The sequence below is a fragment of the Otolemur garnettii genome, unplaced genomic scaffold (assembly GCF_000181295.1).
Source record: "Otolemur garnettii isolate 467f Iridium unplaced genomic scaffold, OtoGar3 scaffold00168, whole genome shotgun sequence".
Classification (NCBI taxonomy): Eukaryota; Metazoa; Chordata; class Mammalia; order Primates; family Galagidae; genus Otolemur; species Otolemur garnettii.
The window spans coordinates 1631259-1655900 of record NW_003852563.1 but is presented as its reverse complement, the minus strand read 5'-3'; the positions used below and the strand labels follow the sequence as shown (position 1 = coordinate 1655900).

At 38.4% G+C, this 24642-nt stretch overlaps 1 protein-coding gene across 1 annotated transcript in view; it reads right to left on the bottom strand.

Annotated features, from left to right (window-relative positions):
* GPATCH2 (G-patch domain containing 2) overlaps window positions 1-24642 on the bottom strand; it is a 188588-nt gene that overhangs the window by 6229 nt on the left and 157717 nt on the right. Inside the window, exon 9 of the mRNA XM_003800146.3 lies at window positions 14338-14426. Within this exon, the coding sequence (XP_003800194.1) occupies window positions 14338-14426 (89 nt within the window). The remainder of the gene's footprint in view (window positions 1-14337; window positions 14427-24642) is intronic.

Sequence of the window (24642 nt, the reverse complement as noted above, 5' to 3'; positions counted from 1 at the left end):
AATATAATGATGACTGCAGTCCTTATGACGCTTCTGTATCCATCATTTCTTTTGATCTTCCTTATTGATCTGAAAAGCACTTCTATTGGGCCTATTTTGTAGATGAAACTGATGTTTGTAGAGGTAATGCACCTGGTCAGAGATAACTAGTTAGAAATTTGTCCCACTTAGGACTTGAACTTAGGACATTTGATATGGAAGGTTACCATTTCACCAATTGAACATTGAACTCACTATAGTATATCACCCACATTTTCTTTTCTTTTTTAAATTTAAAAATATTATTATACCTTGTATAATATTTAAGTCAGGGCTTTGGTATGCCAGTCACCAGAATAGTGTCTGTTGTATCCAATAGGTAAGTTTTTATCTGTCACCACCCTGCCCTCCTTTAAATGGCTTTGTGCCGTTTGTACACATCTATTAGTTCCCACTTACTAGTGAGAACATAAGGTGTTTCATTTTGCATTCCTGAGATACTTCACTTAGGATAACGGTCTCCAGTTCCATCAAAGTTGCCACAAAGACTTCTTTTCTTTGCGTGGATGCCCAGTAGTGGGATTTCTGTGTAAATGGTAAGTCCACATTTGTTTCTTTGAGGACTCTCTAGTGTTTTGTATAGAGGCTGTACTAACCTGCAGGGCCACAGTGACTAAGCCTTCTTTTCTCTCTGCATCCACACCAGCATCTGTCATTTTTGGACTATTGAGTAATGGTCATTCTGGAAGGGTAAGGCGATATCTCATGGTAGCTTTAATTTGCATTTCCCTGATAATTAGTGATGTTTAGCATTTTTTTCTAATGTTTGTTGGCTATTTGTCTAATTTCTTTCGTAAAACTTCTGTGCGTGTCTTTTGCCCACTTTTTTATGCAGTTGCTTCTTCTTGCTGACCTGTTTGAGTTCTCTGTAGATTCTGGATGTCCGTCTTTTAAAGGTCAGATGCATAGCTTACAAACATTTTCTCACATTCTGTAGGTTTTCTATTTACTCTGTTGGTTATTTCCTTTGCTGTGCTTTTAACTTTTTTTAAAGTTTTCATATTTAGTTATGTTTTTAAAGCTTTTAAATTTAATTAGGCCCCATTTTTGGGGTGTGTGTGTGGTTGCTGTGTTTGCTTTTGGTGTCTAAGTCGTAAATTCCTTCCTTAGGGTGATGTGCAGAAGTTTTCCCTATGTTTTCTATTAGAATTTGTGGTTTCATGCTTTTCATTTGAGCCTTTTATTCACTTTGTATTAATTTTTGCACATGGTGAGAGATAGGGTTCATGTTGCATTCTTCTGCATATGGCTATTTGATTTTCCCAGCACTATTTATTGAATAGGGCTTCCTTTCTCCTGTGTTGTTGTTGTCTGCTTTGTTGAAGATTAGTTGGTTGTAGGTAGATGGTTTTATTTCTGGGTTCTCTGTTCTGTCTACATCTCTACTTTTATACCAGCACCAGGCTGTTTTGGTTATTATAGCCTTGTAGTATAATTTGAGGTCAGGTAAAGTGATGCCTCCTGATTTGTTCTTTTGCCTTAAGATGGCTCTGGGTAGGCTCAGCGCCTGTAACATAGTGGTTATGGCTCAGCGCCTGTAACACAGTGGTTATGACCCACATACACTGAAAGTGGCAGGTTCAAACCTGGCCTGGGCCAGCTAAAGAACTGCAACCAAAAAATAGCTGGGTGTTATGGCAGGCACCTGTAGTCCCAGCTACTTGGGAGGCTGAGGCAAGAGGATTGCTTAAGCCCAAGAGTTTGAGGTTGCTGTGAGCTGTAACATCACAGCACTATACCGAGGGTCACATAGTGAGACTCTGTCTCAAAAAAAAAAAAAAAAAAAAAAAAAGGGTGGCGCCTGTGGCTCAGTGAGTAGGGTGCCAGCCCCATATACTGAGGGTGTTGAGTTGAAACCTGGCCTCGGCCCAAGGGCGACAAAAAATAGCCAGGCATTGTGGCAGGCAGGAACTTGTAGTCTCAGCTGCTCAGGAGGCTGAGGCAAGAGAATTGGCTAAGCCCAAGAGCTGGAGGTTGTTGTGAGCTGTGATGCCATAGTACTCTACTAAGGGTGACAAAGTGAGACTCTGTCTCTAAAACCAAACAAACAAACAAAAAGATTGTTCTGGCTATTTGTGCTCTCTTGTGGTTTCAAATGGAGCTTAGGATTACTTTTTCTAGATCTGTGAAATACAGTGTTAGTATTTTGATGGAGATTGCATTCAATATGTAAGTCACTTTGGGCACTATGGACATTTTCATGATGTTGGTTCTACTGATATGTGAACGAACGACGTTTTTCCATTTGTGTGTCAATTGCAGTTTTCATTGTGGACCTCTTTCACCTTCTTGGTTGAGTATATTCCTAGGCATTTTATTTTCTTAGTAGCTATTGCATCTGAGTCCTTGATTTGATTCTCAGCTTGACTGTTAGTAGTATATAGAAATGCTACTGATTTGTGTACATTGATTTTATAACCTGAGACTTTACTGAATCAATTCTTGTATTTTTGTGGAGTCATTAGGGTCTTCAGATACAAGATCATATTGTCAGTAAATAGGGATAGTTTGACCTCTTTCCTGATTTGTATGCCCATTCTCTCTCTCTCTCTCTTTTTTTTTGCCTGATATCTCTGGCTCAGACTTCTAATACTATGTTGAATAGAAGTGGTGACAGTAGGTACCCTTGTCTTGTTCCAGTTCTTTGGGGGAATGCCTTTGACTTTTCCTCATTCATTATCATGTTGGCTGTGGGTTTGTTATATATGGCTTTCATAATTTTTAGGTACGTTCCTTCTGTGTGTAGTGTTTTGAGGGATTTTTATCATGAAATGTTGCAGAATTTTGTTGAATGCTTTTTCAGTATCTATTGAGGTGATTATGTGGTCTTTGTTTTTACTTCTGTTTATGTGGTGAATCATTGTTTACTGATTTGCATATATTGAACCATCCTTGCATTCCTGGGATGAAACCCACTTGATGATAGTAGATTACCTTAAAAAAATTTTTTTTAAAATTTTTTAATATTTTGAATTAGTAGAAGGTTGCATATGATTAAGTTACATTGTTTGCATTTGTTAGCTAAAGTCCAAGTTGTATCTGATTACCTTTTTGATGTGCATGCTATTATATTTGCTTTGCTAGTATTTTGTTGAAGATTTTTCCATCTATTTTCGTAAGAGACATTGGCCTATAGTTTTCTTTTTTATTGTGACCTTTCCTGACCTTGGTATCAAAGTGATATTGGCTTCCTAGAATGAATTAGGGAGGAGTCCCTCCTTCTCAATGTTATGGAATACTTTCTGTAGGATAGGTACCAATTCTTCACTGCAGGTCTAGTAGAATTTGCTTGTGAATTTGTCTGGTTTGGGGCTTTTTTTTGGTTGAGAGATTTATTATTACTGCTTCTATCTTGCTGCTTGTTATTGGTCTGTTCAGGATTTCTGTCTTTTCCTGATTCAGACTTGGGAGGTTGTGTGTTTCTGGGAATTTACCCATTTTTTCTGGGTTTTATAGTTTATTTGTGTAGAGGTTTTCATAGTATTCAGATATTTTATATTTCTGTGGTATCAGCTGTACTGTCTCCTTTTTCATTTCTGATTGAGTTTATTTGAGTCCTTTCTCTTCTATTTCTGCTTAATCTGGCCAGTGGTCTATTGATTTTGTTTATCTTTTAAGAGAACTAATTTTTTGTTTCATTGATCCTCCGTATTTTTTGTTGTTGTTTCCATTTCATTTCATTCTGCTCTGAGCTTAGCTACTTCCTCTTCTTTTAAAAATTTATTTGACTACAGGTCTTGTTCTGTTGTCTGGGCTTAGGTGCAGTGGCACCATCACAGGATACTGCAGCCTCCAATACCTGGGCTGAAGCAACCCTCCTGTGTTAGCCTCCTGAGTCGCTGGGACTAAAGGCACATGCCACCACACCAAACTCATGTTTTCTATTTTCTTTTTTGTAGAGATGGGTCCTGCTATTGCCTAGGCTGGTATTGAACTCCTGGCCTCAAGCAATCATCCTGTCTTAGCCTGTGAATGTCTAAGATTACAGGCATGAGGCACTGCACCTGGCTGTTATTTCTTTTCTTCTGCGGGCTTTGGGTTTGGTTTTTTCTTCTTTTCCCAGTTCCTCTAGATGTGACATTAGGTTGTTAATCTAACTGGCCCTATAGGACTGCTGCTATTGCTATAGCCCATATATTTTGAAAGCTTGCGCCCTCTTTGTCTTTTAGTCTGAGGATGCTTTTCTCCATCTTAGTTTTGTCATTGAACCAAAGATCACTCACAGCAGCAGGTTGTTTAATTTCCATGAATTTGTGTAGAATGGAATGTTCCTCTTGGAATTAATTTCTGGTCTTATTCCATCATAGTCTGAGAAGATACATGGTATGACTATAACTTTTTGAATTTACTGAAACTTGTTTTACAGTCTAACATATTATTTGTGGCCTAACATATGATTACTCTTGGAACATGTTCCATGTGCTAATGAGAAAAATGTATATTCAGTGGTTTGTGGGTAGAATGTTCTGTAACTGTGTTAGGTCAATTTGTTTTAGAGTCCTGTGTAACTCCAGCATTTCTTCATTCACTTCCTGGTTTGATATCCTGTCCACTCTGTCAATGGAGTGTTGAAATCCTTGGGGAAAATATGCTGTTTATTTCTCTGATCTAGAAGAATTTACTTTATGAAACTGGGAGTTACTGTGTTAGGTACATACATAATTGGGATTATTTTGTTATTTTGTCTTCTTGTTGAGTTGCACATCATATCATGAAAACTGGGATCTTTTTCTTTTTAGCCATTGTTAATTTTAAAGTCTATCTTTTAATCTGATAAGAGAATAGCTATACCTGTTTGACTCTGATTACTGTTGTGTGGAATTTTTTTTTCCACCCCTTTACCTTGAGTCTGTGTATCCTTGTCATTTGGATGTGTTACTGGGAGAGTAACCAAGCAAACACTTGGGTTGTGGTGTTTTCATCCATTCAGGCTGATATGTCTTTTCAGTGGGGCATTCAGACTATTCACCTTGAGTGTTAGTACTGGTATGTGGGATGCTGTTCTCTTCAAAATGCTGCATGATGCCTTATTGTTTTGTTTTTCTTGTTATGCTATTGTTTTATAAGAACTGTGAATTATATCTTTTGGGTTTTTTCTTTCTTTTTTTTTTTTTTTTTACACTGGTGGGTATTTATTATGCTGTTGCTTATATAATGGACTTTTGAGTGTTTCCTGTAGGGCAGATCTAGTAGTGAAAAATTCCCTTAGTGTTTGCTTCACTAGAAAAGTCTGTATTTTTTCATCATTTATGAAGCTTAGTTTGGGAGGATACAAAATTCTTGGCTGCCAGTTATTCTGATTTTAAAGATTAAAAATGGGGTCCCAATCTCTTCTGGCTTGCTGATAGTCTGATGGGTTTTCCTTTGCAGGTTAGCTGTTGCTTTCCTTTTACATCTTATAAAATTTTCTTCTTCACTTTGACTTTGGTCACATTGATGACTACTTGCAGATCTCCTATTTGTTATGGATCTTCCTGGTGTTAGAAAACCATCTTGTATCTGAATATCTGAATCTCTGGCAATACCAGGGAAATTTTTCTAAATAATTCCCTTTAATAGGTTTTGTGGGCTTCATTCTTTTTCTTGTTCTCTCTCTGGAATAACTATAACTCATAAATTAGTTTGTTTCACAAAGTCCCATATTTCTTTCAATGATTGTTCATTATTCTATATATATTTTTTGCATCTTTGACTTGATTACTTCAAAACTTTGTATTTGAGGTCTGAAATTGTTTCTTCTGCTAGGTGTAGGCTGTTTTTGAAGCTTTCTGCTGTGTTTTGTAGTTCCTTAAATTACTCTCCTTCCTTCCTTCCTTCCTTTGTTAGACAGAGTCTCACTCTGTTGCCCTGGGTAAAGTGATGTGGCAAGATTGCTTACAGCAACCTCAAACTCTTGGGCTTGAGCAATCCTCTTGGCTCAGCCTCCTGAGTAGCTGGGACTACAACTGTATAATACTATGGACGATTAGCTTTTCTTTTTTTAGTGGAGACTAGATCTCACTCTTGCTCAAGCTAGTCTCAAACTCCTGAGCCCAAGCAATCCACCCGCTTTGGCCTCCCAGTGTGCTAGGATTATAGGCATGAGCCACCATGCCAGGCCTATACTTTCATTTCTTTAAGACCTTTTATATCCTTTCTTATATTATCTTCGTCTTTAGCAAGTTTTTCATATTTTTCATTCATATCCTGAAATTTTTGTTACTTTATGTTGGTTTTCAACTTTCTCTTCAATTCCATTCATTGTTTGGCATCTGTATGCTGAATTCCATTTAGGACATTTTCACAATTTCCTTTTGTTGGGGTCCATTGTTGCTGTTAAGCTACTGTGATCCTTTAGGAGTGTCAAACTAGCTTGTTTTTTCATGTTACCAGACTTTTTTTTTGGCTGGTTTCTTTTCATCTGAAAACCTTTTTTTTCAGCTCAGACCTAACAGGTTTGCAGTGCCGCTGTTCTCCTTTGCTGGGAACTTTCCTATTTAGTGAGAAGATAGAGAGGTTGCTAGATAACACTTCAACTCTGGAAGACTGACCTGGCAGGCAAGGGTCAGAAACACTGAGAGCCTGTAACAGCTGTTCTTCTGCATCATCTCTACTGCTTGTGGTTGTCACAGTGTTAGCCAGTTTTGGCGGTTATGTGCTGGTGGGTTGGTCCTGAGATTGCTGTTGGAATCTTCAGCAGGAGGCTGCTCAAGTCCCTCTCCATGGAGAAAGGTTGTGTGATTTGGGATGGCACCTAGGAGGGTTGTAGGAACTTGGCAGGCACCTGGACGTGCCATGGGATTGCTGCCAGTGGTGGGCTGGTCATTCAGATCTCTGTTGAGCACCTGGGGACTTCATGGGATTACATATGGTGGTGAGGAGGGTGTGGGACTTTGGCAGTTGCCTGTGTATGTGATGGGACCTGGGCCAGTGCTGGGGGAAATCTTGGTATGGTGTGGTGGGTTGGTTTCTAGGAAGTAGTTGGAAGCTCTGGCAGAAGGCTAAGTGAGTCCCTCTCCACTGAGGCAGGCACTGTGGAAGAATGTTCTGTCTGGGTCTCCTTGTAGGGGTGGCAGTGGCTATTTGGTGACTATCTAGGTGGTGACTGCAGGTGTCAGAACTGTGGGCATTTGCTTCATCCATGTCTAGGTGAGAATAGCAGCTTGTGGCAGTGGCTCCATGGTGGAGAGCTGCACCACAGACATGGCATAGGACAGTGTTATAGTGGTGTGTCCTGCTGGCTGGCATGCAAAACTAGAAGGTTTATTCTGCTAGTCAGTGCTTGTGACTATGAGTATGTCCTGCTGGCCAGCTCACAGGACCAAGGGGCATGGCGTGCTGCAGAGTAGGTGGGTCTGAAGGGGTGTGGCCCACCCATCAGAGATAGAGCTGGGGGACATGTCTGCTGCATGGAGTGCAGGTCCACAGGGGCAAGGGTCTTGACATGGCATCACAAGGGGTTAAGGAGTTTGTTCTATTGTTTGGCTTGGTAAAGCTACAATGACTGGACTGCTGCATGGCTGGGACTCTCTCCACACAAGTCCCACTGAGCCTGCTACCATGGGACCTTCCAAGCTCTGTTGAAGTTCCTGGGTGGTAGGGAGTGCTTGGCTCCCAGCCAAGGGGAACTAGGGCATGCTAGAGTGTCTAATCTCTGCTTCCTCCCCAGCCTAGCAAGGGGTGATATGGGGGCAGCTGCAGTGAAGCCAATCCCTGTGCAGACTGGGCACTCTAGACCTAAGAGCTGAGAGTGGCATTAGCCATGGCAACCTACTAAGGTCAGCAGGTTCCTGTTGAGCCTATTCACCGATGCAACTTTATTAGACAGTCTCTAAGCAGTTTCCTGATCAGCATGGAGGCCTGCAATAGTGGTAGTGGGGCTTCACAGCTTAAGCTGGAGTGTTCATGTGGGGAAGTCGAGTTTTGGGGTTTTTCCCTTATCACTTCCCCATGTGGGGTGTCCCCAGGTACCTCCCAATCTCAGCAAGTGGAACTCCCCATTGTCTCCTTCACTCTTGAGTGTCTTCTATCAGTTCTCTGATTATCTACAATGCACTTTTCAGGAAGGTCTATCCATATTCAGGCATCTACTTGAGGCTTTCAAGAAAGTGGTTCTAGAGAGTGTGTGTGCTGACTCCTAATTATCTGCCACCTTGGCTGCTCCACACTCCATATTTCCTACCAGGACATTTCTTCGGCCACATTTTTCTGACTGAGGTTTCATTCTATTCATAAATTTCAACCTCCTGGGGGAAGAAGTAGGGGGCACTAGTGTAAAGAAGCATAGCTAGTCTGATTAAAGAGTGTTCTGGTGGCACCTGTGGCTCAAAGGAGTAGGGCGCTGGCCCCATATGCCGGAGGTGGTGGGTTCAAACCGAGGCCCGTCCAAAAACTGCAAAAGAGTATTCTGACTCTTGAAATACTTAACTTTATTTTGTTTGTTGTACATTGAGTTACTCCAGCTTTCTATGGCTAGTTTTTAAATTATACCTTATATTTTAGTTGTATTTATTACAAATGGCATATACTAGGTTTTGTTCTTTTATTCACAATAATCCTGGAATTTAAGTGATGCATTTACTCCATTTACATTTATTGTGATTAGTATTATATGTGGCTTTATTTTTGCTCTATCATTTAATGCTTTTTCTATGCATTTTTGTTTTCTATTTTCTGGCATCCATTGCTTATTTATACTAGCTTGAAAAATACACACTATATTTTTATGCTTTCAGTTATTACCTTTAAAAGTCAACATGCATATCTGACTTATTCCTTCATAGTTTATATTTTATTATTGTTTTTGTTCTATCTTGCTTTAAAACATACTAGTTAATCATCTTCATGGTCACTGTCACTATCATTATTACTTTGATAAAATCTGTATTAGGTTAGCTTTGAGAACCTGCCTAACAATTTCTTTGCTCAATATTCCTTTTTGATTTCTATCCTTTCTTTTTTTAATGGATTTTGTTTCCTTCTATGCAAGACATCAAATTTAGTAATGGTGGGTCATAGGTCTTTACCTGAAATGCCTTTATTTCATCCTCACTCTTAGGTAATAGTCTATCTGGATGGATATGTAGCCCTAGGTTGATTTGGTTATTTCATCTTAGTGGTTGAGCATATTATCGTTTATGTTCTGGATTGTATGGCTGCTTTAAAGTTTGCTAATGGTATAATCCCATTCCTGTGTAGGTTACATCTTTTTCCCTAGGCTGTTCTTAAGCTATTCTCTTTGCATTTTGGTGTTCTGAAGTTTTATTATAATGTGTCTAGATATGGCTTTATGTACATTTAATACTCTCTGATACGGACTTAATACTTTTGCTAAAGATGAAGACTTGTGTCTTCCTTCCATTCTAAGCATTATCATACTGAATGCTGCAACTCCTTCCCTACTCTTCCCTCTGTAAGTTGTTCTCCTTCTTCTTCCTCCACCCTGACTGGAGTGAATGGCAGGATCACTCATTGTAATCTCTAACTCTGGGGCTCAAGCTTAGCGTCCTGAGGCTCTGGCTTAGCTTCCTGAGTAACCAGGACTGCGTTGAAGGCATACCCCTAGAGTAGTTTTATATTTGCTTCAGAGATCAGTTTTTATGCTAATTTTTTGGCTTAGTGTAATTTTAAATGAGAAATTCACGTGAAGGCAGCCTCTTGGTTACTAATCTTCAGAGAGTTTCCTATTTAAAGCCCAGGTAGAAATAGGATTCTTTATTTTTCCCTATGCCTGTGGGTGGGTTTTATTTCTAGTCTGCTCATTTCTGAGGACGGAGCTTTTTAGAGGTTCTGACTTGATAAGGAGTTTTACACTCAGCTCGAGGCTTGGCTCCCTTTCCACCAAGCACTAACAAACATGCCTCAAGGTTTTCCAGCTGGGCAACAGTGTGTGTGGGCGGGGGGCTGTGCAGGGCCCTTTTCAGTCTCAAACACTTCCTGTCCTTTCTTGCAGTCGCAGCTATGTGCCCAGGAGAGGACTATGCATTTTACTCAACACTTTTAGGACTTCTGTAGGTTGAGTATTTTCTCATTATTCAGTCTTTCTTCAGGAAACAGCAACTTAACGGTTAAAACGCACGATTGAAAGGTGGGTTGTGGTGTATGTGTCAAGAGGTGAAGGGCTGTGTATTTCCTAGGCTTTTACTGTATGTTCAGATAGAATCTGGTTTTGGAATTAATAACAACAGTTCCCTCAGCCAGGTCTGCCTTATCTGGAAGAGATAGGTAATCTACACTCATCATATGGCTCTAGTGATAAAAGAAAATAAAAATATAATTATGGATAAGATAAATTTGGGTAAATGAAGAAATCAAACACCTTAAAAAGGTGCTTGATTAAACCACACATATCCTTACTACTTTTGGTATGACTGTGAATACAAACAAACCTTTTAAAAATATTTTTCTTTGTTATTATTTATAACCTGGCTTTATTGCCTCAGATATTTAGAGATTATTTTCCTGTTGAAATATCAGTGGATTGTGGAGGAAAAAGATGAACAGTCACAAAAGGGTATAATGGTACCTCTGGTCAAAAACTCATATGTTCATGAAATATGTGTATCAAGACACTGAACTTCAAAAGACATTTCTTTTGTATAACTTAAAATGTATAGAAAAAAGGTTGACTCTTTACAATGAACCTTTTTTACTATGATATTTCATCAGAAAATAAAATACCAATAGGCAATATTGATTGTGGATTACACTGAATATAATATAGTACAGTAGACAGAATCATAAGTGTACTTAAATCTTTTTAGTATCAAATCCTCAAAAAGCTGTGACTTCTACCAAAAACCCAAACTACAGCCAACATTGCTGACTGCCTTTTAAAAAAGCGTTATTAATAATATTCTTCCTATTTTGTTCACTGCCTTTCTTCACCTTTACAGATGACATTTTTCCAACTGTAAAATGCATTCTGCTGGCAAACCTTCTTGCTTCAATAGTTCTCCATTTTATAATAGTAAATCTACATCCTTTGCCACTGAGACATCCACTATCTTTTGGTATGTGACTTTGAATGAGGCAGAGAGAACAAGCTACACATTAAGAAAAAAAATCAATATCTAACCTTATCAATATTCATTTTACTTTGTCAATATAAAATACAAAGGTGAAAGAGCAGTAAATAAGCTAAAGCACTGAAATAAATTTGGTGTTCCTGTCACAATTAATAAATGTTCCACCGATAACAGTACCGGCTAGTCTGGAGCTTCTAAAGCAATTGAAATTATGCTCCCGTGCTACTGCTGGAAGAGCGGGAGAAACGTTTTCAATACACTAGCTGGTAAACGTGACCAATTCTGGGGTATTAATTTCATAGGGGACTCTAAATCTTTTTTAAAAAATATTATTTATTAAGAATATACCATGTAATTGTTTCTCTTTAGTGTTATAAATTGCTATACAAACCCAGTGTGGGATTTAAAGTACTAATTAGAGTTTTCTGACGATAGTTGTGCAAATCCTTTCTCAACTTGCTGTTTGACTGCATAATATTTCACATATAAATCAGAGGGGATTATCAAACAATATTCAAGCTGTCAGTCTTTTACTCTCTATTTCAAATGAGAGTTATCTTCTGCATTTTTTCCAGTGTACATTTAATGTTGACTAAAGGCAAAAGAATTGTGAAAATAGATTTCAATTCTACATGTGTTTTTGGGAGCTCTGCAAGAGAAAATGCAAAATGACAAGAATGTTCTCTTTACAGTAACTCTACATACCAGCTAACCTTCAACAGTTTACAAATGTAACCGACTCTTTATTATGTGACCAACTTTATTCCAGAATTTGAAAACTGTAACACTCAGAGACAAGATGATCTAGGATTCATAACCTCATTATCAAAGTGTATTGATGCAAAAGCATTTCTTACTTGAATTTGGGTGATAATCTTCACCTTAGAGTTCATTGTTAGTATTAGAAGATACTCTGTTTAAAACTGAAGACTTTTAAATAACTTCAATCTCTTCTTCTTTGAGAGGAACAGTCATGTATAGATTTTAAAAAATACATTGAAAATGAGTAACATAATTCTCCTACTTCATAAATACATTCTTTTCATAAATTTTATCTGTTAGGTAAAAGTCTGGTATATAATCAAAGTCCTGAATCTTAAGAGAATCACATCAATTTTGAAATCCGTCTCGAATACGCTAGGGTAGGCTTATGAAACGAAACTGTTTTAGGCTAAAGTTGAATGTTTGTGCCCATACTCTAGATAAATGATTTCCTCCCATGTTACTGAGTTGTAATGTCTAAATCGCCATGTAGAAATAATTATATTATCCTCTCTTCAACCATCATACATTTTCCTCCCCACTTCACATATGTTCAGAGTGTCAGGACATGACCCTGGTATTTTCTTTTCCTTATTACTGCCACTAAGTTGCTTTAGTAGCACTCCCAAGATTGTTCTTGTACTCTTTCTGCCTCTCATGTTTGAATTCAGGGGATCACTCAACTGGAATGGGGATGTTAAAGAATCTTACACCTGCTTTATAAAATATCTGAATGGAAGAACTTATGTATTTGATCTAAAATGTGGCTCTTCCTACATGACGAGATATACTAGAAATATGTCATGAATATTCTGTATTCCCATGTAGTAATAACTTGATAAATTTTCTATAAAATTAAAGGTATATAATAGTGGGTTCAAGTCAGCATATGCAATAGGTTACTAAGGCTCGGACCATCTTTATAGATACTGCATATTTTCCCAACGAGGCTGTAGGAGCACTGTTATAGAAGAAGCACAGCTTTAGCAGTTACACAGACTTAAGCTTGAATCTCTTCTTGTGTTCAATAATTTTGTCATCTTAGGTAGCTAACCTAACACTTTTTGCACCTTAATTTTATGATCTATAAAGTAATGATAACAATATCTACCTCTTCCTGTTATAAAGATGAAAACAATGTTTCCGGTATAGAGGAGGTACCTAATAAGTGGGAAATATGATTCCATATGAATAAAAACATAGTCGGCACAGAAATTTAATACAGCCAGAAGATGAAGATATGATATTATAACTAAATGCAGAATTTTACAATCTAGCTCCTTCTATGGAACAAGTGCATGAGGAGTGCTTCAATTTTAAGTTATTTTCAATATTCTAGGGCTGACCCATGGAATGGGTCCCTAAATAGAGAATATAAGCTACACACCTTTTATGTCCACTGAATTCACCATGTTAAAAAAAAAACCCAAGAAACGTAAAATATTATGTACATACATGTATTTTTCTTTTCATAGCTTACGCTTTTGTTGCTTTGATCCTATTTCCATATTCTATCATTAAAATCACTTTTCCTATAAAAGGTTGCCGAAAAGTTCTTAAGAGAAAGTCTGAATGGTAAAGGATTCCAGGCAGTACGATAAGGCTATTACTCTTTGCAACTGATCAAGTATCTACACTGACAAGTTTCGTACAGTCAGACTTTGCTGTATCACAAATCTTTATAGGTAACTGCTGTTTATTCATACGGGGGTGGTCTACATCGCAGTGCCAGATTGGCTTCCTGCTGTCACTGACTTTTATCAGTGCCTCCGTCACCACCGCTCTCAAAATCTAATCTTGCTGACAACCCCCACGACCACATTGAGCCTTTGCCCTTTCAGGAAGCCTTCCTGTCCCTTCTGCTGCAGTGACTTCACTCTCCTCAGGACCTGTGGTTTTCCCTATACCACATTCATTATTACCATAATACTTATAAGAATGACATAATTTTTGAGGTAAAAGTGAGAGTTTTTAAAATCGAATGCTGAAGTTGTCCAACAAGGAAAGATGAATCCAGGCTTGCTATGGAGCTAAGCTAGAAGACAGGCCACATTCACCCACAGGTTTCCACCCACGACAAGGTGGAGTCCTGCGTTTTCAGACTGCTCAAGTACAATCTCGAATTTGCATAGAGAATTTGAATATATGACCACTGATTGCATTTATTACTATTAATCTCCTCTGGGATTATTCATCAATTCATCTATTGAAGCCTTATTTTCCTAACAAGTCTGTGAAATTTTTGAGGTCATAGACAACAGCATTTGAAGTTTTTGTGTCCTTGCTATCCTCACACAAAGTCTTGCATTTGGGCAAATGTGGACCAAATATTTTAATGATCGGCTGCCAGGAAAATCTACACAAGGAACATGTAAGACATCCTGACACCAAATGCAGACCGTGTGCTTTGAGTTTCTTGCAACTGTGCCTCTTTTTCAGTGCAAACAGTTAACAGCTGGCTACACATTTGATTCTTGAGGATTCGCCAACTGTACCTTTGTGCTCCACTCCAATCCCTCTTTTGTTTTACCTGCTGCTGTAGGTCCAGGCAAAGGTGCAGCTTTTCTTCTCCGTTTGATGTCTCCCGTGCATAAGGATCCTAAATGCATGCTTGTTTGCCTACAAGTAATTATCAGAAAAAACTATTAACAGAGGAGGAAAACATGACACATAAACACACAGCTTGTATAATCTGAATCTAAATCAAAATGTTCTCCACAAAGATGGAGCTGCATGGCAAAATCACCAATCTTGTTTATATCGAAACATAATTACGTTTGTTGACAAGCGTTCAGCAGCTAAATGCGCCATCATAAATTGTTACTGGAATGAATAATATAAAAGGAATGCTTTTTAATTTTCAAAACTGGCAATCTTTCTAGCTCAATGTAAAATCAGGCACTGTTGCTTCTGACAGGAAAATAGCTAAGATTAATTATCTAAAGAGATCACAGTATTGTTGCTCGGTTATCAATTGGTTACTAATGCTTTACTGTCAGAGCAACATTTATTACAGGAAAAGTATGATCAATTTCTTTTAGGATATTACGCAGCAGTGAATTCTTTAAAAACATTTTGAATAGAAGGAAATAGTGATGCTTCCCTTATAATTCATATGATTAGAATTCTTCAGTTAATTATTTATTAGCTAGGTGAGGAAACACAACTTGAACGCATTAATGCTGGTACACTACTATCAAATGGGCTAACGTGATGTTGGGTGCCTTTTGTAAAGACATGATATATAAGAACTGAGAAGTAGACCTTCTGCTTTTCACAGAACCAGTTACAATTAGATTATTCTATCTAATCCTGGTCTCCCAAATTACAAAGTTTTGTTAAAATACAAATTGGCCCATTTGGAAATCAAGAAGGGCTAATAAAAAGATGGAAAGAATTGAAACATCTTCAAACTTTTCAAACTCTAGAAAGATTCTGTGTTCATTTCCTAGATCATAATCCTTGATGTGGGCTTGGGATAGGGGCCGGGTAACATGAAGTAGAAATACATGAAGCATGCTGATGAAGACACAGGTTCCTTTAGTAACAGACCACATGCAGCCCTATCTGGTAGTATCTATGGGTGTTAAAGAACCCAACTTGAGAATAACCATAATGTTAGAGGAAAAAATTAATTAAAACCAATGTAGATAAAATCCAAAATACACACACATGCACACGCATCCATATACTCAGATGTTTAAATATAATGAAAAATTAGTGTGGGAGATTAAAATTATGTCAAATATAGTCTCTATTTATAAAGCAAAAAGTATGGTCATAATTTATGATAGGGATAATCCAAAAGGCACAGACAGCCTCCCCGAAGAAATATAACATGAAAATCCGTCAGCACAGCTCAATAATCCATGGCCATTTGTCTAGTTTTCTCTCCCCTGTTTATTGAGGACATATTGTTTCACTACTATGGAATAAATAATAATTATTAGAACATTTTAAACAATTTGTTTATTCTGTTAACAACGGATTAACTCTTCTTTGCTTTCAAAGTGTATATTACTATGTATAATGTGTAACATGTTAATTAGATTTTTTTCATGTGGTCTTGGAACATCTGATTCTTATAATTGGAAGAGTTTAAAGTCTGAGTGAGGAGATAAAGTTATAAATGTGTGCATATAAAATAATTAGGGGAGGTGGTGGCGGCAGCGGCAGGCACAACCAACCTTAATAACTACTACCACATTATTTTATTAATATTTAGTCCTTATAAAAATTCTAAACATATTGCATTGAATATCATTTATTTGCTTTGGTAAGAAAAAATTTGTGCTTCCGTGGAAAAACTATGCTTTCGGAGTACACCCTTCCAGTAATCCAATTCTGTGGGAGTTATTTTGCAGCTTTAAGTTGTGATAACTAAAGAGCAAGGAGAAATAACCCTTTCGTATAAACCTGAAAATAAAGTCTGTCCGGAAGAAGGACAGCCCTCTCTGCGGTAGAAAGTTAGTTCTGTGTCCATTTATACATTCATTTCAATTTTCTTTTGCTCCCTACCAATTTGTATTTCTTTGAATTCTCCTTTGAACTTGTTATAACATCTGCCTGGTTCCCTCATTTATTAATGAGATAAATAAATTCTTTAGCACTTATCTACTTTATATTTGTGTGAGATTCATGATACTACCTTTTTGTAAAAAATTGTTCTTTCATACATCTTATTCCTCCTGAACTCTCCCCTTGGCATGGGGTAAAATTTACCTTCTGCAGAGCATAAACCAAACAGGCTCAGATATCAGGAATAGCTGAGGAGGAAAGGGAGGTACCGTTCTGAAAACAGGAATGAAGGGGGAATCTGAATTCTGAAGTGTGGTCCTTCTGTTATGGGGCTGTGAGAACCAACATGATATATTGTGTATTTCGAAATAGGTAGACCAGAATATGGGAATAGAGCCAACACAAAGAAACGGTAAATTGTAGAGGTAATGGATAGGCCAATACCCTGACCTGATCACTACACATCTGATACATGTATCGAAATATTACAGAAGAAATAACTTGCATGTCTGATATTTAGTGGGTGCCCATTGTGACCATTAATATTGCTGGTTTCTATTTAAATTGCTCTTGCACTAGTGGTATATAATTGGAATATTCTAATTGCTTAAAAATCACTCTCCCAAGTCAATATTGCCCTTAAAACTTTATTTTTTATACTTCCTACAATTTATTAGGGAAGCCTGTTACAAAGATAGGGAAAAACAAACTTCAGGAACAACTCCTTCTTCTAAACCTTTTCTCTAGCTACTAGTCCAAAAATCCCCCTTTGGGTTTCAATACAAAGAAGCTAGGATACATCATTTTCCTTCAACTCTACTATCCTGTCTGTACCATACACGGGACATGGAGGAGGAGAGAGTGCTGAAGCAGAATCAAGTTAAAGTTAATAAACTCAGGGCCTCGGCTATGAGGAAAACTGCTAGCTGTATTTCAGAAATTCTATCAAGAACTGGTTCCCTGCTACAGCACACTGAGAGATCTGGATTATTGATCGGTAAGATTACCCCATTCCTGCTTTTCTTCCCTCCTTTCCTGCAGACAGGTGCAATGGCGTTCTTACAACAAGCACTAAACAAGGTCTACCCTGTTATTCAGTTGTCACTCTTACTGTAAAACATAGCAGTTATTTTTTAATTTAAAATCAATGAACGTCTCAAAGGCCGTCATGTTTCTTCGGTCTAAATGAGTTACTTGTCTTTGCAGAGCAGAACACTCAGATTCTCAAGGTGATGGTTGGCATTCTGGGTTTCTTTTTTTCTGTGGTGTTTTGAGTTTGGCAATACAGCGTTCTGACCCAGAGCCCCTGGAAAATAATACTGAGATTTTTTTTTTTTTTTGTAGGGCATTGCCAGAAAAACACCAACCAACCAGATCGGTTTTCGGTTGTTTTCAGTGGAAGCATTTGCTTGGGGAGGAGAAGGAGACCCCTCAAAACTAACACATCTTTTAAGTAGAAAGGATAAATAATATTGTTTCATATGGGTCACATGGTTTGTCAGTTATGATTTAAAACGTGGTTTCCTCTGAAATTTTCCCTATTGAATATCAGAAAAGCAGAAGGCCAAAAGAAGTCTTTTTTGTTTTATTTTGCTTTGTAAACAGACTTCACTTGGTTTTTCTCCATCATTAGCTCTAAGCTAGCCTTAGATGGCGTGGTGGTAGGAAAAGTTGGACATTTTGTCTGGAGGGGAAAAAGTAACAAAACCAAACAATCTAAAAAAAAAAAATATCTCTAAATAAAAACTAGAAACACAAACCCTATTGTGAGCACCTTGCCTGAAAACTTGGCTCCTGACAGGGGCTGACAGGGACTGGAGCCGGCTGTGTCAAACACAATAATATTAAAGTGAAGACCACAGGAACGTGTCTCTTCATTGTATGCAATTACCAGTACAGGCTCTTCAGAGAATTAGGCCTAGTTAAAGCTGCCCCCTGGATAAAATGTGTTCCCAGGCAGCCTCGGTCAAGCTGCGGAGGAGAGACAAACAGATGTGACTACGGGCCCTGGCATTTGGCAAGAACACTCACTGTCAGTTAGAAAAATATCAGGCTGGACAGGGCATCAGCTGCACAGAAATAAAGCAGGTCTGCGGTGTCACTGGAGGAGCAATCCGGTGGCAGAGAGGGAGATGGGGGTCGGAAATTCCAGCCCTGTGTGAACTTCCTTTCTACATTGAAATTACCCTCCCCCCACTTTCCTTGGTGTCAGTATGTCTCAACATATTAAGCTGAACAAGCAGACCTCATTGTCTGGCCCTTTTTCTGTTGTACCAAAACGCACAATAAGTATCAAGTACTTTCAAGCATAAATGATTTTTCAACTTCTTGGAGCACTGCATTAAATGCCCGTTTTTGACGGTGTTTTCTGTCAAAGCTGTTTCTTCTGTGTGATCTCCTTGGCCGTTCACAGCTGCTCTCTGCATTTGGTCTTGCTATCACCCCCTGACCAGTCTGGGTTCTGGCACCTTCTCTCTCCACGGCTTTGGTCACTTGACTTCACATTCTGCCTCCATTTCTTTTACCTTCTTTTTGGAACAATCTCCATCTTAGTAAAGAATGGTTTAAGTTTTAGCTCAATGCACTGAAGTCACTACTTGGGTTCCAGTAATTGGATCCATGCTTTATTCCAGACTTATCTCACCACAAACCTTATAGGAACTTAGGTCTTTTAGAACTAGGTCACTGCCTGCATCTCCCCAGACATTACAGTTCTGGCCTTGAAATGCAGCCTGGTGATGGAGGCTCTTTTTAATGCTGCCTGCTGAGCCCTGTCCAAACATCAGCTGCTCCTGGCTGCAGCAACTCTTGACTCGAAGTTGATTAACCTTCCATCTCCTGCAGACTTTAACCTGCTGAGTACCTGCAGGCTGCTCTGGCAGAAACGTTTACCATGTCTCTTCCATGTCACACGTGCGGGGGACACTGCAGTGTGTCAGGACCCTTCTCTGGGAGTTTGGTGACCTGGTTTCACTCTCGTGGCCTCCTTGCCAGTCAAGGACTCTCCTTATTCCCCAAAGCAGGGCCAGTGTGGCTGAAGTGTACAGTGCAAGGATGACATGCAGGAAACAAGGTGGGGGCCTTCAGGCGGGTAGAGACCTCCTGAAATCACGTTCCCAATGCATGTATGCACACTTTTCCAGACAGAGGATCCGTGCTTTTTAATTTGATTCTGGATGACTAACAGAGAGGGTAACCCAAATAATAGACTGAACAGTTTCCTTTTTCATTTTTTTGAGATGGGTTCTCACCATTGCCCAGGCCACTATCAAACTCCTGCCTTCAAGAGATCCTCCTGTTTCAGTCTTCCACGTAGCTGGGATTACAGGCATGAGCCATCATGCCCTGCTGACTCAACACTTTTAAACCACACTATTCACAGTCTAAAACAGGAAACACCATGAGAAGGACGTGTATTCAGCAGTTTGGGGGTAGAATGTTTGGTAAATTTCTGTTGGAGCTCTTTGTGCTAGAGTTCCGGTTAAGTCCCTTTCATCTTTGTTTGTTTTCTGTTTGGAGGATCTGTCCTATTCTGTCACTGAGGTGTTGAAGTCCCCAGAAATTATGGTACTGCTGTTTATCATTGTGTTTAAATTGAGTAGAATTTGGCTTCTGAATCTGGGAAGCACCAATATTGGGGATTGTTAAGTCTTCTTGTTGAATTGCTGCCTTCACTGGCACCAAAGATGGTCATGACGTCTTTGTCTTTATCTTTGTTAAGTTGAAGTCACTGTCGTTTGATCTGAGGGTGGCTATACCAGCATTCTTTTGGTTTCCATGTGCATGGAATATTGTTTTTCACCCTTTTGCCTTGGTGGGTTCGATGTGTTTCCTGGAGATAGCAGACACTTGCCCTGTACTTTTTTTATCCATTCAACCTGGGGTGGGGGTGTCTACTGTGGTGAGCACTGCATCATGCAGGTCTGAGTACCTCCTGAAAGGCAGTCTGGTCTTCACAAATTCCCTCAGTGATTGCTTGTCTGAGAACATCTTTATTTCTCCCTTGTATAAGAAACTTAGTTTTGCAGGGTACAAGATTCTCTGTTGGCCATTATTCCGTTTTAGAAGGCTGACGTTAGGTCCCACTCCCTCGTCAGTTGAGACGTCAGCCGCTGGTCTAATGGGTTTTCCCTGCAGGCTGCCTCCTGTTTTCACCCTGCTGCTCACACGAGTGCCTCTTTCCTGTTCACTGTAGCAGCCTGATGATTATGTGTTGTGGTGAGCAGCCTCCTCCCAGTGAATCTCCCAGAAGTCCTGGATATCTAGATTTCTAGCAAGGTCTGGGAAATTTTCCTCAATAATTATTGTGGAAACCACCGAGTGCCCACCAATATGTGACTGGATTAATAAAACGTGGCACATGCACACATACTATGGAGTACTACTCAGCCATTAAAAATGGTGATCTGGTGTCTTTCTGGACAATCTGGAGGGAACTGGAAACCAAGCTTCTAAGTGAAACATCACAAGAATGAAGAAACAAACGCATGTGCTCAATACCAAACTGAAACTAATCTACCAACACTTTGATGCACAATGGAAGTAAATTTCAATGAAAATCAAACTGGGGGGAGGGGATGGGCAGGTTCTCAGGTATGGGATGCAGTGCACACTATCTGGGTGGAGGGCACTCATGTGTTGACTGTGACTCAATCTGCACAAAAACAAAGTAATATGTAAACAAAACAAAACATACGAGCCTGTAACATTCTGAAATAAGAAAGGGAAATACCTATTTAATAATTCTAAGGAACATTTAACAAATGCCATACACATAGGTCACTTTATAAAAACACACTATTACAAAATATAGTTTAATATTATAAGTTTAAAAAAAGTCTCATCCACATATCTACACTTAACCATAATCTAAGAAAAGGAACAGGAACCCCTTCACTCCTGGGCTCCTCACCTTGCTTTACTTTTCTTCTTGTTACACTAAATATATTGTACTCAGTGAATAATCACGGGTGTGGCTGAAAGGGGTGGAAAAGTGGGCAACAAAATACTACCAACGATTATTTCTGTGTGACGGCATTTTGCAGAAATCTCTTCTTTATACCTATCATTATTATATTATTAATAGCAGGCATGCAACAAAAGGACATAAACTATAACTAGATGAGTTATAAAGATAAAAACAATTGAATTGATAAGCGGAAGTGGTTTTGGCAGCTGGATGAATTTCTTTGTCAAAGGCAAAGTCAAACTTTTCCCACTGCGAAAGATGTGGTGTTAATTCCAACTATGAACCAGGGAGTCAGAACGTGCTCTTTCTGGTGACACGGGGTCTGCTTTCCCACTAGATCTCTGGAAACCCCACTTATTTCTTTATGTGTCAGTTTGAGGAGTTTTACTAACTTATGGCATGTTACTTAAATTCTCTTTGTCCTACTTTCCTTAACTTTGGGGATTGTGATTAGACTACTACTTACCATGAAGGGTTTTTTTTTTTTTTTTGACGATTTTATTTAGAAATCATTTGGGTAAAACATTTTGTCACAGTGCCTGGACACAGTATGCAATAAATCACCGTTAGCTATTAATCTTACTAATCTCACTGTCATCCCTACTTTTCAGATAAGAAACCCAGGCACAGAAAAGTGAAATGATTTACCTAGAGGCACACAGTTAGGAGGAACGGATGGCAGGCACTTTGCCGTACAAGGACCCCAGAAGAATACTTAGGGTAGTCACTAAAACACACCTCGAATAAGTTCAAGACAGCATGAACTCATTATGTCTGAACCACAGGCTATAGCGAAGAATGAATTAGGGAAATCTGAAAATGACACGTAGGGTTTATTTATTTTTTTTGGTGGTTAATAAAAAGGTTACGTTTTTGTTTGTGTTTGGGTCTGCTTGCTTTAAATGTGTTATGGAGCATGTAAGAATAAAGCACTCATTTTCATCTCAAAAACACAACAGAAACCTATTAGTCATTGAAAGTGAACCCCAGCGATATTCTCACATCAGCCCATTGCTGCTGACCTTCTCTTGGCCACAGCTTGGTGCCTCCTGCTTCACAGATGTCTTGTGTCCTTCACTTGGTATGTTCTACGCTTTATCTAAGGCCTAGAGGGACTGCTGTCCTAACAACTTCATTCCTTGAATGTGTTAATGTGGGTTCATAAACACACGCTTCCATATGCCTAAACAGCTCAGTTAAATATTCCCTCTTTTTCTGTCTTTTCCTTAGTCTACCAAATGATACCTGAAAAGGGTGGGGACTGCTTTGTGCAATTCAGGTAATTATTAGAACATCTGTGCATTCACATCCGGATGAATGTTAGCCTTTTCAAAGTGGAAATTATTCAATGGGGTTTTGGAAATTTATCTGGGAGAACTGCTGTTACACCTTCGCTTATAGCATGCTGACATCATGCTTCCCAGTTTGTCCAATTTCCTTCAGATTTTTTTGTTAATATATATATATATGTTAATATATATAATATATATATATTATATACATATATATAATATATATATATGCTAACACCAGAGCAATGTACTCTACCCACTTGGAAGAACAGCCTTTCTGTGTGTCCTAATTCTGCCCAGCTTAGAGTCTGCCACTCCTCCCTTCACAGTTCTCCAGTGCACTCAGGGCTAAATGTTCCTTCTCTTCTTTAAACATTCCTATTCTCACTTCCCTTCCATGTGTTCTGTGTTTTTTCTCTGTAGTTCCTTATCAAGCTGTACACATCTCTGTTCACATCTTACCATATAGTACAGTATGTGACTGGAGTTGTTTTCAGATTAGAGGGGACTGTAAATTAAATACATGAAAACAACTTGAGACCACGGGCCACGTCTAATTTCCAGAACCTAACTTCGCTTCTTCATGTACTAGAAGTGTAAGAAGTGGTTTTTGGACTAAAATGAATCTAACTTCTATAACATTTGCTGCCTCTACAATCAATCCTTTGCCAACCAATCATGCATTGTTTAAAATAATAACACTTCTTTCTTGAACTATTACTTAAATTCACTATAAAAATATTCATTTAACAATATTTGACTATCATGCATTCTACAAGATGCTAAGTGAATTAAAAAAACAAGACAGCTCCCATCCTCCAGAAGTTCACAGCCTAATAGAGTAAACATATATGGATAAGAAATTACTATACAAAGTAATAAATCCACAAGGCTACGGTGGCCAGACCACCTCTTTGGGCAAATTGAGGAAAGTTCATTTAGCCCGAGTTCAAACTTAGATATTGTCTCTCCAGGTAGAAGCTAAGATATTTGAGGCATCTTAGAGTATTCTTTTATTCTTACACCATAGTACCTAGGAAATAGTAGGCACTTAGTGAACTGCTATTGATTTCATTTACTTGATTCCAAGCTATTAATATACATTTCTGGAATCTGATTATCACTGATACTTGGTATAGAATTTCAACAGTTAAGTTTATTGTAATTTCCTTAAAACTGATTAAAAGGTTATTGTTGATTCTTAGAAGAGATTAAAAACCTACTCAAATTATGCATGATTCTTCTGGAAATCACCATGAAAGCAGGAGGATATGTGTCTATATTTAAAAAATTGGGGTGCTGATCTTGATAATGCCTTGTATATTAAATAAAAAAATCATCAGACTACAAACCCACATTCTCTTTCTCTTAATGACACTATGAAACGTTTCCTAGGATGGTATGATTACCATTTATAATATTTATTAATAAAATATGAGATATTCATAATATTCCTTTTTTGAGTGAAGTCCACACATTACCCATTTTTCATCTACTTCATCTACTTACTTACATGACATTTGGATATGTCTGTTGCGCTGACCTTTCACTGTGTCCTCCTATTTGATACACGCCAGAGACTCCACCAAGGATGGGGAACCTGTGGCCCTAGAGTCACACGTGGCCTTCAAGATCCTTGAGTGTGGCCTTATGACTGAATCTAAATTTTACAGAATAAATCCTTTTAATAAAGGATTTATATGCACTTATATATATATGTGCGAATTTTAATTTTTTCCTTTGAATACATGTTGGTTTCTAAAGTCTTAGAGTTTATAATCTGAACTACCAGGAGAGTCTGGGCTTACTTACTGGGTTCTAACTACATAGAGGCATCATCGCCAGAGATTTTTACATACTTTATCCTGTTTAATTCTCATAAAGATCCACTTCATATCTGAGGTCCAGAGAAACAGTTACTTGTCAGAGATCACGTGAACAGAAAATGAAGTTATTGTATTTGTAGCAGGAAATGTTTGACTGAAAGAATTACTTTTTCTCCTTTACTACCTCATTCCACTTAGCTTCTTATACCCAACTTAATACACCTCTACTG